Genomic DNA, 15,485 nt, shown 5'->3' with positions numbered 1-15,485 from the left:
ACTCAGGTGCGGAGTGAATGAATATTTTAATAAAGACAAAACATAAAATAAACAAAAGAAAACCACGATAATACTAACTACATCCAGAACAAACAAGGCAGGGCAAGACGGGCACGGAACATAACGCAACAACAAATGTAACAACTACAACAAACGAGCCCAGGACAGCAAACACATGTAGATTAAATAGGAAGGCAAATAAAGGAGGGTAACGAGACAGACAGGTGGAGCAAATAAACCAATAATCAGATAACAAGGGGGAGGGATCAAACAATGACAAGAGCACATGGCTCAAAATAACAAAACACCCATGTGCATCACAAGACAGGACAGACATGTGACAGGAACATAATGACTGATCCAAAATTCTTCTTTGCATTTGCTGGCTTGTTTGTCTTCAGAAGTACTCTTAAGTTTAATTAGCTTTTTTTGATTAGTGTAAAGAGATAACTTGCATACCAATAATTAGTAGTAGTCACTGTCACCAACCCTGCTGATACAGCCAGAACTCTTTTAGAACAATGCTCTTTTAGAACAACCTAACCCAATCGCTCCCCGGGTGCCACAGCTAAATGGCTGCCCACTGCTCCGGGTGTGTGTGTGCAGTGTGCAGTGTGTGTGTGTGTGTGTGTGTGTGTTCACTGCTCCCTTCTCCTAATGTGTGTGCTCTAACTTGAATGGGTTATGCAGAGGACAATTTCCGAGTATGGGTTGCCATACTTGGCCTTAACATCTCTTCACTTTACATTATGGTTTTATTGATCACATCCATTGATTAATAGGTGGCTAGACCTGATGGATGTCTTCAATATATGGCTTTTGTGGATAGCTTTTCAAATAGTCTGTTTCTGTTCTATATATTTTGGTTCCAGTGCTAATTCACTCAAGATGTGAGAGTGAAACCTGTGATCTAATGCAGATCTAATGACTAACTTAACAAGAAAACACATTTATTCCATCAAACAATATATTATTGGCATATTGTTGAGTCATGTTAATGTGAAATAGCTGTAAACTGTACAGAAGAACTTCAGATGCTAATAATAACAGCAAAATAACAGTTCCATTAAATATTGACCAGGATAATCTACGTGAGATCTTACACATGATCTTGTACTTAAACCATTTTTTTTTCAATTGCTATATGCTATTATTGTAATAATGTGATTATTCAGAGTGATATAATGGTCTGCACTGTACATTACAGAGGGTGGTTGCATTTTTGGTCTTGTATTGGTCTGTATGTCTGTAATTGTATTAATGTTTGAGGAAAGTGAACAGGTTCTCATTAACTCCTTATGAATCCGCTCCTTTTGCCCTGCCTGTGCGGGCTGCTCTGAATGAAAGCCTCGTTCTGATTGGCTGTCTGAACGGTGGCAGGGCTGATAAACCCCCAGGCTTCCCTGCTGTTCCACATCACTCTGCTTTGCTCTCTCTCAGTGTGTGTGTGTTTATATATGTGTGTTTAAAACAAACAAAGCGTGTGAGGACCGACGAGAGGGACATCTCTTCTTTTTTGCCTGACACTGTAAGTACAATGAAAGCTATTAAAGGGAAGAGAGAGTTATTATGAGCATAACACTTGTTGAGCGTTTAGAACATGGTCCAGGTACAAGGTCCAAATACAGGACTATTATGGGATTTTGTCAGGTCGATGATGCATAACTACTGAGGTGGATTGTCTTTACTTTCTCTTTTGCATTTTGTTTCTTATTATAAAGCATGTTGAGTTTAATATTCATTTTTTTTTAAATGTCACCTTGCCAGTTAAATCTAATAAGGCAAATGTCAGCAGACTTTAGCTTTTACTCCATTTTTACAACACCTACTTCAGTGCAGCATGACATGCCATAAAGATATCTGCACTTGATAACCCATAAAGTGTTTACTGAGATGGCTGTAGCTTTACAAATCAAAATCAGACTGATTATTAATTCAAGCTTTTAAATGCAAGTTTTCTTTCCTCAAAATTGTTTTAGGAACATTATGATAATGACTGATCCAAAAATGCTTCTTTGCAATTGCTGGTTTGTTTCTCTTCAAAAGTATTATTAAGTTGAATTAGCTGTCATTTTAATTTAGGACATCTGGGAATGTATAGTAAAAATGCTTGCAAAATACAAAAAGAAATTCAAAAATGTCCTTTTAGAGATAGGGTTAGGGTTTGTCAATGTAAGTCCATGATATGTCCTCAAATAGCTAATTTATATTTGTACACGTGTGCAAATATGAACAAATAATAGTACTTACTAGTACGTAATCAAAACGACCGGCCACCTTCTGGATGAGTCATCACTTGCATACACACACACACACACTGACACTTCTCAATCCATTTGTATTATGTGGATTAGGGTGAAGAGATAACAGCCATCCAAATAATTAGTAGTAGTCACTGTCACCAACCCTGCTGATACAGCCAGAACTCTTTTAGAACAATGCTTTCACTGACATACTGTAGTTTCTTTCTATGCTCTAAAAAGTACCAATTTATGGTCAATTTAACCAATAGCCTGAGCCTATGTGTGATTGAGTGAGGAAAATCAGAGTAATAAATTCGTAAAATTAGTGCAAATTAGCTATGCCAGCACACTGTTAAAACTTTAGTTTGGAAAGTTCACATTGTTCATTTTTATAGTATGTGTTTGGCAATCTGTAATGTTCTTATCAGCAAATATTGCTACTCATGTGCAGGGATGATGGTTGATTATGTTTTAACATACATTTTGGGTGCACTTTATTTTACAGTACATGCACGTAAGTGTACTTACATTGTATTACCTACGAAAGTATGTACATGGGTTAAGGTTAGGTTTAGGGGAAGGTTCAGGGTTAGTAGTCATTACCCAGTTATTGCAATTACTATAAGTACATGGTATGTACATGGGAAACAAGACTGTAAACTAAACTAAACTAAACAGCTACCTACATTTGTTTTATTCCCTTTTTTTCATATTCACACAAATATAATTCATTTGTGCAGTCTGCATGAGGTGCATCTATTATTTCACAAAATATGCTGCAAGGTTATTTATATTTACTAAAACTTAAATTACTACGAACAATTTTGTTATTTTAATTTTTAATTAAATCTGAAATAAATACAAATATAAGATGAAATTCAAAATAGCTTTTTTTTAAAATATATATTACCTTGGCAGCTAACTTGGCAGCTATGGGACAATAAAATTAATAACTGAAAAAAAGAAAGAAAAAAAAAACTAAAATTAAAAATAACCATAAATAGTTATACCCCCCCAAAAATTAAGTAATTAATCAAAATAATTTGATAGATAGATAGATAGATAGATGATAGATAGACAAATAAATAAAGTACAATAAATGAAAACTGAGAATATAAAAATATGCAAGTAACCCTAAACCAAACCGTAATCCTGACCATTCAATAGTGTAACACCTTAAAATAAAGTGTAACCAAAAACTATAAGAGTAATAATAAGTAAAATAACACTGATATGATGCAGGATTGTTTACTGATCTACAGATCTGAATTCTTAAAATAAAAAAATGAAAATACTCACCGAAACTAATGTATTGTTGAGGATCTGCTATAATTACCTTTCATGTCTTGAACATGTGGCCTTTGGCTAGTTTTCCGCTTAAGATACTGACAATCATGTTGTCCATGAAAACAGTCTCAATCACACTAATATAATTACAGCTCTCCTCAGTTGAGGACATTGAGAGGAACCATAGGCTACATCAGATTGACTTTTATTCTTCCCACTGAAAGACTACTCCTCTTTCAGCCAAAGCGATGGACACTGCAGAGTTCCGGAGACGCGGGAAGGAGATGGTGGACTATGTGGCAGATTATATAGAGAACATTGAGAAGAGGCAGGTTTACCCTGATGTGGAACCTGGATATCTAAGGCCATTGATTCCCGAGGAGGCCCCGGAGGAGGCAGAGAACTATGAGGATGTGGTCAAAGACATAGAGAGGGTGATCATGCCAGGGGTGAGTCAGTGCTTACCAGCTCTGACACCGTTTTACTGTCTTAAAGTAAAAATTAGAATTCTGAACACAAAAGAAGATATTTTAAAGAATGTCGGTAACCAACCCGTTTCGGGTCCATCAAGTGTTTGGTTACCCATATTCTTCAAAATGTCTTCTTTTGTGCTCAGCAGAAGAAAGAAATTCATACAGATTTGGAACAACTTGATGGTGAGTAAATGATGACAGAATTTTCATTTTTGGGTGAACTATCCCTTTAAGTTGAACTTTGTTTTCAACTGGTGAGATTCGTTTAGGCATCATATTTTAATAGGATGTTTCTCACCTCTATAGCTTTAAGTCAATTTATGTACGATACATTATTTTAAGTCTTGATGGCTGCTATTGATAATTTACACCAAATGTACAACTTACTGAACATGTTCACGTTTGTGACAACAGCACCCCAATAGCAGAGGCAACTACTGTTTATAGACACTGATTAGAGAAACATACCTTTTTATAAAATATAAAATACTAAAGTGAATATGCAAAATATCTGTATTTAAAATGTATTTAATATTTGTATCTATTTAACAGAAAATTTGTTAAAGGAAACAACTATGAAACAAAATTTATGAAATACATAACACAATAATCAAATCTTTATTTTGGTCATTGTAAATAATCAGTCATTTTAATATAATTGGTAACACTTCATTTTGCCGTGTCCTTTTTACGCTACATGTACTTACTGTAGTAATAAATGTAACCTATAATTACATGCAACTAACCAAACCCTATCCCTAATTATATAGTAAGTACACTCTGTTAGTTAATATTACTTAGTACTTAGTTAGTTAATATTACTTAGTAATGTAATGCTACACTGTAACAAGGACACCTTAAAATAAAGTGTAAGCATTTAATTTATCAAACGTTTGCAAAAACTATGCAAAAGGATCATTTCAGTTCTACATTGTTTTGTGTTCATATGCTTATCCAACAGCTATAGCAAAAATATAATCACTGAAATTTTATTTTAGAAAAAAATTGTTGAAAATTTGTAAACTGTTCCTAGAAAACAAACAAAAACATTTGTCTAAACATTCTAGTTATAGACATAGAGCTCTTGTAACATCTTGTAACATAACAAAAGTTGTGTATATTTCACTTACTGACATTATTTCCACCATTTAAACTGATCTACCAAGTATTAAACAGATAGGATGATGGAGTTATGTTATTCACCATGCCGATGATGTAAGTGCAAATATTAGGTGCAGATAAAGAGACACTGTATTTTGTTGAATGGGTCAGTGGCCATATTGAGAGACCCTCAAAGTTGTTTCTCCTTAGACATACTCAAAGTCCACCTTTTTTTGTGGCTGGTAATCTGATAGTAAGGAAATGAATCATTAAACTCTGACCTGGGGTCAGAGAAAAGCCTCCCCCACACCTTAATTTCATAGCTCAGAGGAAAAAAACAAACATTTTAATTCAGTTAAAGGTGTTAACCTTCCCAATGTGTCCAATTAGACCAATTTTCCCTTTCAGAAGTCCTGTATTAATGCTTGTTTAAAAGTGTGTGCTGGAGCTAATGAATGACTCACAATAGGAAAATCCTGCAAGAGAGAGACAGACGCACAGTGCCTCAAGCTCTCTCCTCTGCTAAACACATGGAATAATTTAATCTAGCCTTCACAATTTCATCTAACCTTTAACTTTCTGAGAGAAAAACCCAAATGTCACTATTTCTTAAATCATAATCCCTGTTCAAAATTGTAAAGGTGAACAACAACAGAGCAACCAAACTAAATCTGACAGATCACACAGTTCCCTTACTCTTTAGCTTGATAAAATGTTAAATTACAGATGGAAATACAGAGGTTGTAAAAATGATCTATTGAAAGTTTTTTATGACCATTGAATATAAATTTTAAACAATTGTTTCTACATGTTTACTGCACTGTTTCAGGTGACTCACTGGCACAGCCCGTACTTCTATGCATACTTCCCTACTGCCCACTCTTTTCCTGCAATGCTGGCAGACATGCTATCTGGAGCCATTGGCTGCATTGGATTCTCTTGGGTATGTTTTTCTCTCTATTCATCCATCCATCACTTAGCTCTCTGTCTGTCTGTCATCCAGCCAGCCAGTCAGTATTTCTGTCCATTTGTCTATCTATCCATCAATTTAGGAACCTAAACCTACCTGTCTGTCCGTCTTTCCGTCCATCCATCCATTCATCCAGTTAGCCATCTGTATATCCATCCATCAATCCATCCATCCATCCAGTTAGTCATCTGTATATCCATCATCCAGTTAGTCATCTGTATTTCCATCATCCAGTTAGCCATCTGTATATCCATCATCCAGTTAGCCATCTGTATATCCATCCATCCATCCATCATCCATCCAGCCATCCGTCCATCCATCCAGCTAGCCATCTGTATATCTATCATCCATCCAGCCATCCGTCCATACATCCATCGGTGCAGTTAGCCATCTGTATATCCATCATACATCCAGCCATCCGTCCATCCATCCATCCAGTTAGCCATCTGTATATCCATCATCCATCCAGCCATCCGTCCATCCATCCATCCAGTTAGCCATCTGTATATCCATCATCCGTCCAGCCATCCGTCCATCCATCCGTCCATCCATCCATCCATCCATCCATCCATCCATCCATCCATCCATCCATCATCCATCCATCCATCCAGTTAGCCATCTGTATATCCATCATCCATCCAGCCATCCGTCCATCCATCCATCCATCCATCCATCCAGTCTGCCATCTGTATATCCATCATCCGTCCAGGCATCCGTCCATCCGTCCATCCATCCATCCAGTTAGCCATCTGTATATCCATCATCCATCCAGCCATCCGTCCATCCATCCATCCAGTTAGCCATCTGTATATCCATCATCCATCCAGCCATCCGTCCATCCATCCATCCAGTTAGCCATCTGTATATCCATCATCCGTCCAGCCATCCGTCCATCCATCCATCCATCCATCCATCCATCCATCATCCATCCATCCATCCAGTTAGCCATCTGTATATCCATCATCCATCCAGCCATCCGTCCATCCATCCATCCATCCATCCAGTCTGCCATCTGTTTATCCATCATCCGTCCAGCCATCCGTCCATCCATCCATCCAGTTAGCCATCTGTATATCCATCATCCATCCAGCCATCCATACATCCATCCATCCATCCGTCCATCCATCCATCCATGCATCCATCCATCCAGCCATCCATCCAGCCATCTGTATATCCATCCATCCATAGCCACCTGTCTGTTCTTGTAGGCTGATGCAGGATTTTTTGTTTTGTAGGCAGCGAGTCCTGCCTGTACGGAGCTGGAGACAGTGATGCTGGACTGGCTGGGAAAGATGCTGAAGTTACCAGAAGATTTTCTTGCTGGTACAGAAGGCAAAGGGGGAGGGGTCATCCAGGTGAGATAATTAAGAAAAGATTTTGGCTGCTAGTACTGTAAGTTTATTTGAATGGCATCACTTATTCAGGGGTTTCAACCAGGGTTATCTTCTCCAATAATCTTCATGTACCCCTGGTTTAAACCCCTGTATAAGTGATGCCATTTGAAATTACTGAAAAGGTTGATCTATATCCGACAACATGCAACATGCGACATATCCGACAACATGCATTGTAATATCGAAAATTTGTTTAAAAAATATCTGAATTGGCAACAGGATCTTGCATCAGGTGTCAAAAAACGGGATGTTTCAAACCACTTAAATGCCACATGCTCAATCCATGTTTACGGGTAATTTCTTTTGAACAACAACAAATATCAAATACATTTCAATGACAGCAATTTGTTTGTCATTGATTTTCTTTCCTAGGCCCTGACAATTGTTACGCCCAGTAGAAATTGCCTTTTAAGACGTCAGCTACACATGAGAGGAGACAGTCAGGCAGGCGTGCGTTGAGAGCAGTCCATGTTCATTTCATCACTATCGATGCAGCAGTTGAGCAGCTGTGACCATTTAGAGAGAGACACAGGAAGCACAGCGAATGGAAAGCCCACTGATGACAGTCGGTTTGATGCTCTGTCATTAGGGCCGCTTTAGAGTGTGTCCTTCTCCTGGATGGTTTTGTCTCCGGGCTTTTCAGAGAGCTCACTATGGCAACAGGCATTATTTTCACTGATAGCACACACTAATGAGGAAGTTTGTGGGTTTTTGTAAGCAATGCCTTTCAGCAAAGGTGGGCGTAGTAGAGAGGGGAGGAGAACAGGTGTAAGAAGTAAATTATGCAAGTAAAACTGAGCATGTAGCGTTTGACATTGCAAGTGTTGGAGTGCATTCATTCTCATCACAGTTTTCATTTGTAAGTCTTAACCCTGTAAAGCTTGACATGAAATAAGTCAGAAGAATCTTTTTTTTTAACTGAAAAGTTGATCAAACTTTTAGACAAAGTTTTTTGAGTGTCATATTTGATACATTAGGCTTTTATGGCTCATATAGTGTGATAGAAGAGAAAATGGAGCTCATATTTGAGGAGGAAAAAACACCAAATCTTTATTAGAGGCCCACACTGAGCAAAAAATATGCATTTTGGTGCAGTTGCTGATATTTATATAGTTAAAAAGTAAGATGAAATTATGATAGATTGTAATGTAAATCAATGAAATCTTCATAAATGTTGAGCGCTGGCTTGACTTGATTATCCACAACAATGAGGCTTGACGCAGATGAACGATGAAATAACATTTAGTGAACTCTAGGAACCAAACAGAGATACATATCATCCTGAAACGTTAACACAAGACAAAGAACAGACAAAGTCTGAAGGTTTAAATACACAAGAAGACAAAGGGCTAAATGAAGGACAGGTGTAAGTCATTAGTTGACATGGTAACAAAGGTAACTATGGAAACAAGCAAGATGACAATGGAAACCGGAACTAAATCACAGGAACTGAAACCAGAAAAATAAAGACAAAAGAACATAAAAGTAAAAGGCCTTGAACACAGAGACACAGGCAATCGTGACAGAACCCGAACCCCCCTCCTCCCCATGTTGATAATATAGAGGCCTTCGAAATTTTCATGACAAATATGATACAGTAGGGTTATGTGGTGGATGTGGCATTTAACCAAAGATTTTGGAATTTGAAATCCTATACTTATAACAATATTAATATTTATTTATTTATTTATTTTTCAACATCTAAGATAAGTGCATGGGTTTTGGTCTATATAGCTAATTTTGCCCTTCATAACAACTGGGAGGGGGGTGAATTTTTTTATAACTCATCCGTTTCAATTATATTAAGACTTAAAGTTCTGCACAATTAAGGGCGTGGCCACTTGAGTGACAGGTGGATTGCCACAGCTGTCGTTACTAGCCGTTTGTCTGCTGTCTGTGTCTGTCCGTTGTTGCCGAGTATCGTGGGAACAACCAGCACTGGTTTTCAGTTGTCTTCCTCTGTGAACATGCACTCATGGATGTCTGAAAATTTAGTTTTGGAGTTTTCAGATATAAAAACATCTATAGATTTAGAGGCTACAATCGTTCAGCGGTACTCTCACGGAACAGATAGACTATATATGCTTATTTAACTTTTAAGTGTTAAATAAAAAGTACAGTCAGATGAAATCCTGCAGGTGTCAGTGCTTTCGCCATCCATGCAATAGATGCACATCCTTGAATGAGCGCGGATTTCTAGTGGATTTACATGAACTTCTTAGGTAATATCTTTGGTTTTGAGAGGCGGCCAAAATCAGAATTTAAAATGGACTGAATAAAGCTCTCTATGAACTTAACATGACTGACATGTATGCGCATGAATCACTGTCACACACATGCACACGCACTCGCACACGCTCAATATTGTAAGTTACTAAGTTACATTTTTAACTAGCAGACTAATAATAATGCATCAAGATACACATAGTCTCAATTTAGCTATGTCTTTTAGCTATTATAGTATTTCGAAGGGCAAAAACATGAACTTTAACTATTGGCTTTACTTCAAGTCAGCTGTCACTTTAGCACAAGGCCAGTAGCATATATGCTACTATGCTATATATAGCATTAGCTCCTAAGCTAATGATCACGTCGAGCTAGGCGGGCGTGGTTTCAGCAACCAGGCACCTCAGCTACACCCACGTCCCGCCTCTTTGCCCATTTTCAGTTACCTGGGAATGACGCGCTGCCAAGATGGCGATGGCGATGGCCGGCTTCGCCCACTTTAGGCTTCAAAAACGCTCTTCAGAAACCTACGGGTGACGTCACAGAGACACTAGGTCCATATTTTTTTACAGTCTATGGTTTTTACGCTATCACTGTTTTGCCTAGTCTGCTTAATCAATTCCTTATGAATTAACTGACACATGATTTAGACCTTGTAAATGGTCTAAATCATGTGTCATGTCAGTAGTCCTGAATTAATGCTAGAGTGAATCACTAGCATTAGCAGCTAGAGAATGTGCATTTTACATTTATGCAGCAGCAAGCAGGCAATGTAAGGATACAGAGAAAAGCTTTTCTGAACTCTTTAAAGTGAAAGGCTTTTATTTGTATCACATATATAACAGAGCCACAGCATTTCCTATTATGTTTACAGCAGCAACAACAGCAACAATCAGATTGCAATGTTAACGAATATCAACGGCAGTAGCAGACGTTGCGGTCAAGAAGACACTTTGACCTAATGATTCGATCATGAAGTGAAAACATTACCATTTTTAAAATACAAACAATGTATTCACCTTATTTACATACGAAGTATGTGAGCAGGTGTATTTTCCCCAGAATTATATTTGGGCATATACTATTTCATAACTACAGGACGAACAGTGATCTATGCTAATGTCGGATACCTTTCGTTTAGACTACTGCTCACACATACAATGATAATTGTCATTTCAACTTACCTAGAGCGTGCAAGGCAGTTTTCATGTATTTCTCAAACGAAAGCAGAGCACCACAGCGATGCTGTCATTTTGGCAAATGCTCCACCAGGTATGTGTGCTGTGAGTGTGTGCGCTGGATAATGTCAGGATTCCGTTGCGATGCGTTTGCAGCGGTGGATGTTTCGATCACGGACATGTCGTTATAATGTGTGGTGGCCATCAGAGGCGTTTATTATCAGTCAAAATCACTCAGTACTTAGAACGCAGAAGTATTGCCTTAAAGGCCGTGGGTATATAAATCACTCAAGATATGTATATCATTTTTAAAATGTCTCAAAAATGGTCTTAAAGACCTGGTTTTTTTTACGTTTTTGGTATATATTTTTTTACGCAATTCTGTGATGACGTCACGTTGGGGAGAAGTGGAGGAAAGGTAGCCTCAGCCTAGTATTAGAACTATGGTGACTGACTGGGATGAGGAAGAGGTGGCAAGAGCCAACATGAGCGGGCAAATGAGCAATTGCCAAGAACTGATGGCCGTCAAAGCCAATTAAATGCATGGTCCGAGGAGAATGAGTGAGTAGAGAGTTGGTGAAGTGTCCTGGTGAGTTGCTTGCAATGAGTCTAGTCTACAAGCAGCAGTGCACTGCAGTAACGACACTTTTTTTAATTTTACTGTGATTGAATAGCACCGAGTGAAAAATCAACGTTTTCTTTATATCTAGCGGCAGTGATCATGACGTTAGTTCAGATAAGTACCGGTAACCTTTGTCATAGTGTACTGGTAAACTTTGTCTTTGTCATCTAGAAATAGAAGGCATCATGCTAGCTATATGGGCGTTTCTAAGCGTTTATCTCTTCCTCCGGTGAAAATGTTGTTGCAAACGTAGCCGTCACGTGTCTGTCGCTGTGTTTGGCAGGTGCTTGTGTGGGCGGTGCCGTCCCATGGAAACTGCGTTGGAAAGCTTGTGCTGTAGGGAAGGGAAGTGAGTGCGTTTTGGTCGCTGGTCGAGGAGCTCACCCCGCAACCAGATGTGACGTGCCTCACCATTGTCAATCTACCTACTATCTATTTATATCTATTTATCTATCTAGCTGCTATCTATGCTAATGTTATGCTATCTGGCTGTCTGCCTATCTCTCTATACTAGCCTATCTATCTACATCTATCTATCTGTCTATCTATATAGGCCTATCTATATCTATTTATTTATCTATTTATCTATAATCTGCGCTATCAGAATACTCTCATCTACTACTCGTCTCTCTAGTCACTCTCAATGCTCTCAAGGCGGGCTTTGGTAAATTCTCTCCCCAAGGTGACGTAATGCAATGCATTGTGGGGGAAAGGAGAATTGTTGCAAACCGCTGTAAGATAGTACCTACTTTTTCATATTATATTCCGTTTTGTGATACCCAACAACATAAAATACAATGGATAAGTTTAAATGTTTATTACCAACAAGCAAATTGCACAAATTCGTTGAAAAATTAACCCTGCAACTCTGCCTTTAACAACAAGATTGTAAATAGGAGACTCATTGCAATTTGCACAGCTCACTGATGTAGCGGCACTTTCTGAGATCACACGGGCTGAGATGAGCGAGCAGTTTGCATGATCTAGCTCAGTGGTTCTCAACTCCAGTCCTCGGGACCCACTGCTCTGCATATTGTGTATGTCTCCCTTATTTAACACACCTGATTCAGATCCTCAGCTCGTTAGAATAGACTCTATGAACTGAACTGAGTGTGTCAGATAAGAGACATACAAAATGTGCAGAGCAGCGGGTTGAGAACCACTGATCTAGCGACTATATGTCATTCATTGAATAAGTGTTCATGCTTGGTGAGGACAGACAGTCCGGTGCAGGCTGCGAAGTTCAGGACTGACATGTGGGATCCACTCTCAAATTGTGTTGTTGACATAACCATTGCATGGGACAGATGAAATGTCAAGTAGTAACGCTTTAGTAATGTAACTCAGACAATAGATATAGGCCCAATAGAATATCAGCTCAAATATTTGAGTTCTTTCCCAAATTTCGTAAAATAATGACTCGTAAATCTGATGTTCGTGGCACATTTCTATTCTCTTGGTGGACACTGCTATACAGCATCTGCATTAAGCACCATCACTAAATTTTGGGAATACTGGGTTCCAGAACCAGGAAGGGCATTCACGTTTAAATATTAATATTGCTTATACGAAACAACAAACAATGCCTTATTGGTTTAAGAAAGGTGTTTTACAATCTTGCATTTGACGCAGGAGTCACAGGCCAATAGAGTTAAGCTATTCGGCAAAGCAGCCCCAGCCACACATAGTAACAGGCCAATAGAGTTAAACCATTCGGCAAAGCAGGCCCAGGCACACATAGTCTAATAGGCCACCAGAGCCAAGCCTTACGGCTTAGACTACTTAGTTTAGCGGCACGCATACACTGGTATGTAGAGACATACGTAGAACACCACATTGGTAAGTCATTAGGGACACCCCTTGAAAAAAAAAAGAAAAAGGGTACACTAGTTCACATAGGGCTACAGTGCGAAATGCTTCACACACCTTATATGCACCTCAAGGCAGCCCACATGTCTAATGGCTAGATATGTTTGGGGGGAATACTGCGTAGGCAGATCTAGTCCGCCTAGACCAAACATACACCCCATTTCTCATACTCAAGATGAAAGGGCCAGGCACACATAGATAGCATAAACACATTCCTATGGCTCTTCAGAGAAACATCAGTGCATATGTTTTGGCGGTAGATCTGCTGGGGGTGGGGGATTTTCTGATGTACAGTACACTTGGTTTGTATTGTATTGTCAAATACCATGTCACCTGCTCTGTTGGGGGGTAATTCATGTACGCTATATTGTACAGCAGCAGCATGTCTTTGCTCACAGCAGGGTGTCGTATATGTATTGGCAGTAGCAAGTCCTGTACTTGCTCTGCCGCAGCAGCAATAGCAATAAAAGCAGCAACAGCAGCAGAGTAGCAGATCTATTCCGCCAAGACCAAACATACAAACATACATTGTCATACCCATTACCATGCCAATCACTCCGAGAGTTATCTATACAGAACCAAATTTGAAATTGGTTTCATACTTGGGTTGCCAAACAAATGTGGCAATAGTTTTCCAGTAAACCGATTCATTAGTAATCAGGATGTGGGTGTGAGCTGTCAGGCTGACAAAGGGAAATCAAAGACAGCTCATGACTCACAATGAGCTGAGGTGATCTGTATTGAGGGGTTTCGAGTGGAAGTCTTCTCATTCACTCATTGAGAACATACAAAACAGAGCTTGAGAGCTGATGAAAATTCATCACCGCTGCATCACCAGGGCATATTGATTGAGGTTGTTTCGCTCAATGAAATATCCAAGATGAGAGAATTGTGTGTCAAATAATATTGGACATGCCTACCAATTATGAGAACAGCTTAATATAGATAGCAACATTTGGTGTACTAGACATGGTCAAATGAATAAATAAATATGCTGTTTGTTCATACAGGGCACTGCCAGTGAAGCCACTCTCATGGCTCTTCTTGCTGCTCGTTCCAAAATCGTCAAACTGATCCAGGCTGACCATCCTGACCAATCTGAGGCATATATTACATCTAAACTAGTCGCCTACTCATCTGATCAGGTGAGACAACAAGCCCAGATGAAAGATTAATGCAAGGGTATATTTAACCTACAGTACTTAAACTAATGGTCTGCAAGATAATACGCATCATTCAACAGGCACTATGACCATGGCGTCGTGTTCTTCTGTAAGTAAGGACGAGAGTTAGTAGGGGGGAGTAGGGATGATTAGCAAGAATTCTCATTGAATGGAAATGTCAAACAATGCAAAAGGGTATCAGGATAACAGTGAAGTGCCACTTGTTTATGAATGTGCTTACAGTATATATGTGTCTGTAAAAGTCTAATTGGAAACTATGAATATTTGGCCATGACAGTAATGGTCATGTTTTTAAAACAATCCTTAATTCAGAAATAACATTGCAGTGTGTTGTTGATATTTCAGGCGCACTCATCGGTGGAGAGGGCAGGGTTGATAGGTGGGGTGCGGATGAAGAAAATTCTCTCTGACAATAAGTTTTCTGTGCGAGGAGATGCACTGCGGAGAGTTATAGAGGAGGACAGAGCCACAGGACTCATTCCATTTTTTGTATGTATCTTATCACATGCTTCATTTAAACAACACATCACTAGTGAAAAACAATAAATAAAGCAACATAGTATTATTACTTACTTATTATTACTCAACATATTTTGTTGATCCTGGAACAACATTTCTGTCCGAAAATTGTTCTAATTCTATCCTTACACTAAACCTAACCCTACCCATAACCTATCCCTAAAATAATGATAGGTGAATAATACTGATGTTGAAGCACCTAACCCTGGTTGTAAGCCTTAACTTGAGATCAATTGTATCCTTTACCCTCAAATATGATTGGTTGATTGGAATGTTGTTCCAAGGAACATGTTGTACTTGGTGAAATCATGTTCATCATATACAGTCAATCCAAAAATTATTCAGACACCATGTATAAATTTTTTTTTTTTTTTTTACTAGTGGGTGCAGGACATAATAGTTCATTTATGTAAGTAAAG

General features: G+C 38.7%; 1 protein-coding gene across 2 annotated transcripts in view; it reads left to right on the top strand.

Moving 5' to 3' along the window:
• The first annotated feature begins 1,420 nt into the window (after positions 1-1,420).
• ddc (dopa decarboxylase) overlaps positions 1,421-15,485 on the top strand; it is a 30,606-nt gene continuing 16,541 nt past the window's right edge. The window contains exons 1-6 of one of the 2 annotated variants that reach the window (XM_056257440.1): positions 1,421-1,528; positions 3,771-3,979; positions 5,934-6,047; positions 7,310-7,429; positions 14,374-14,508; positions 14,893-15,036. In XM_056257440.1, the coding sequence (XP_056113415.1) occupies positions 3,779-3,979; positions 5,934-6,047; positions 7,310-7,429; positions 14,374-14,508; positions 14,893-15,036 (714 nt within the window). In that variant the 5' untranslated portion in view covers positions 1,421-1,528; positions 3,771-3,778. Of the gene's footprint in view, positions 1,529-3,754; positions 3,980-5,933; positions 6,048-7,309; positions 7,430-14,373; positions 14,509-14,892; positions 15,037-15,485 lie in introns of both variants that reach the window. The other variant, XM_056257446.1, reaches the window with a different exon arrangement.

Source organism: Rhinichthys klamathensis, unplaced genomic scaffold, assembly GCF_029890125.1.
Source record: "Rhinichthys klamathensis goyatoka isolate OS25496 unplaced genomic scaffold, OSU_Roscu_1.1 h1tg000006l_1, whole genome shotgun sequence".
Lineage (NCBI taxonomy): Eukaryota > Metazoa > Chordata > Actinopteri > Cypriniformes > Leuciscidae > Rhinichthys > Rhinichthys klamathensis.
The sequence above is the reverse complement of the archived record's forward strand: the minus strand, read 5'-3'. Positions and strand labels throughout refer to the sequence as shown.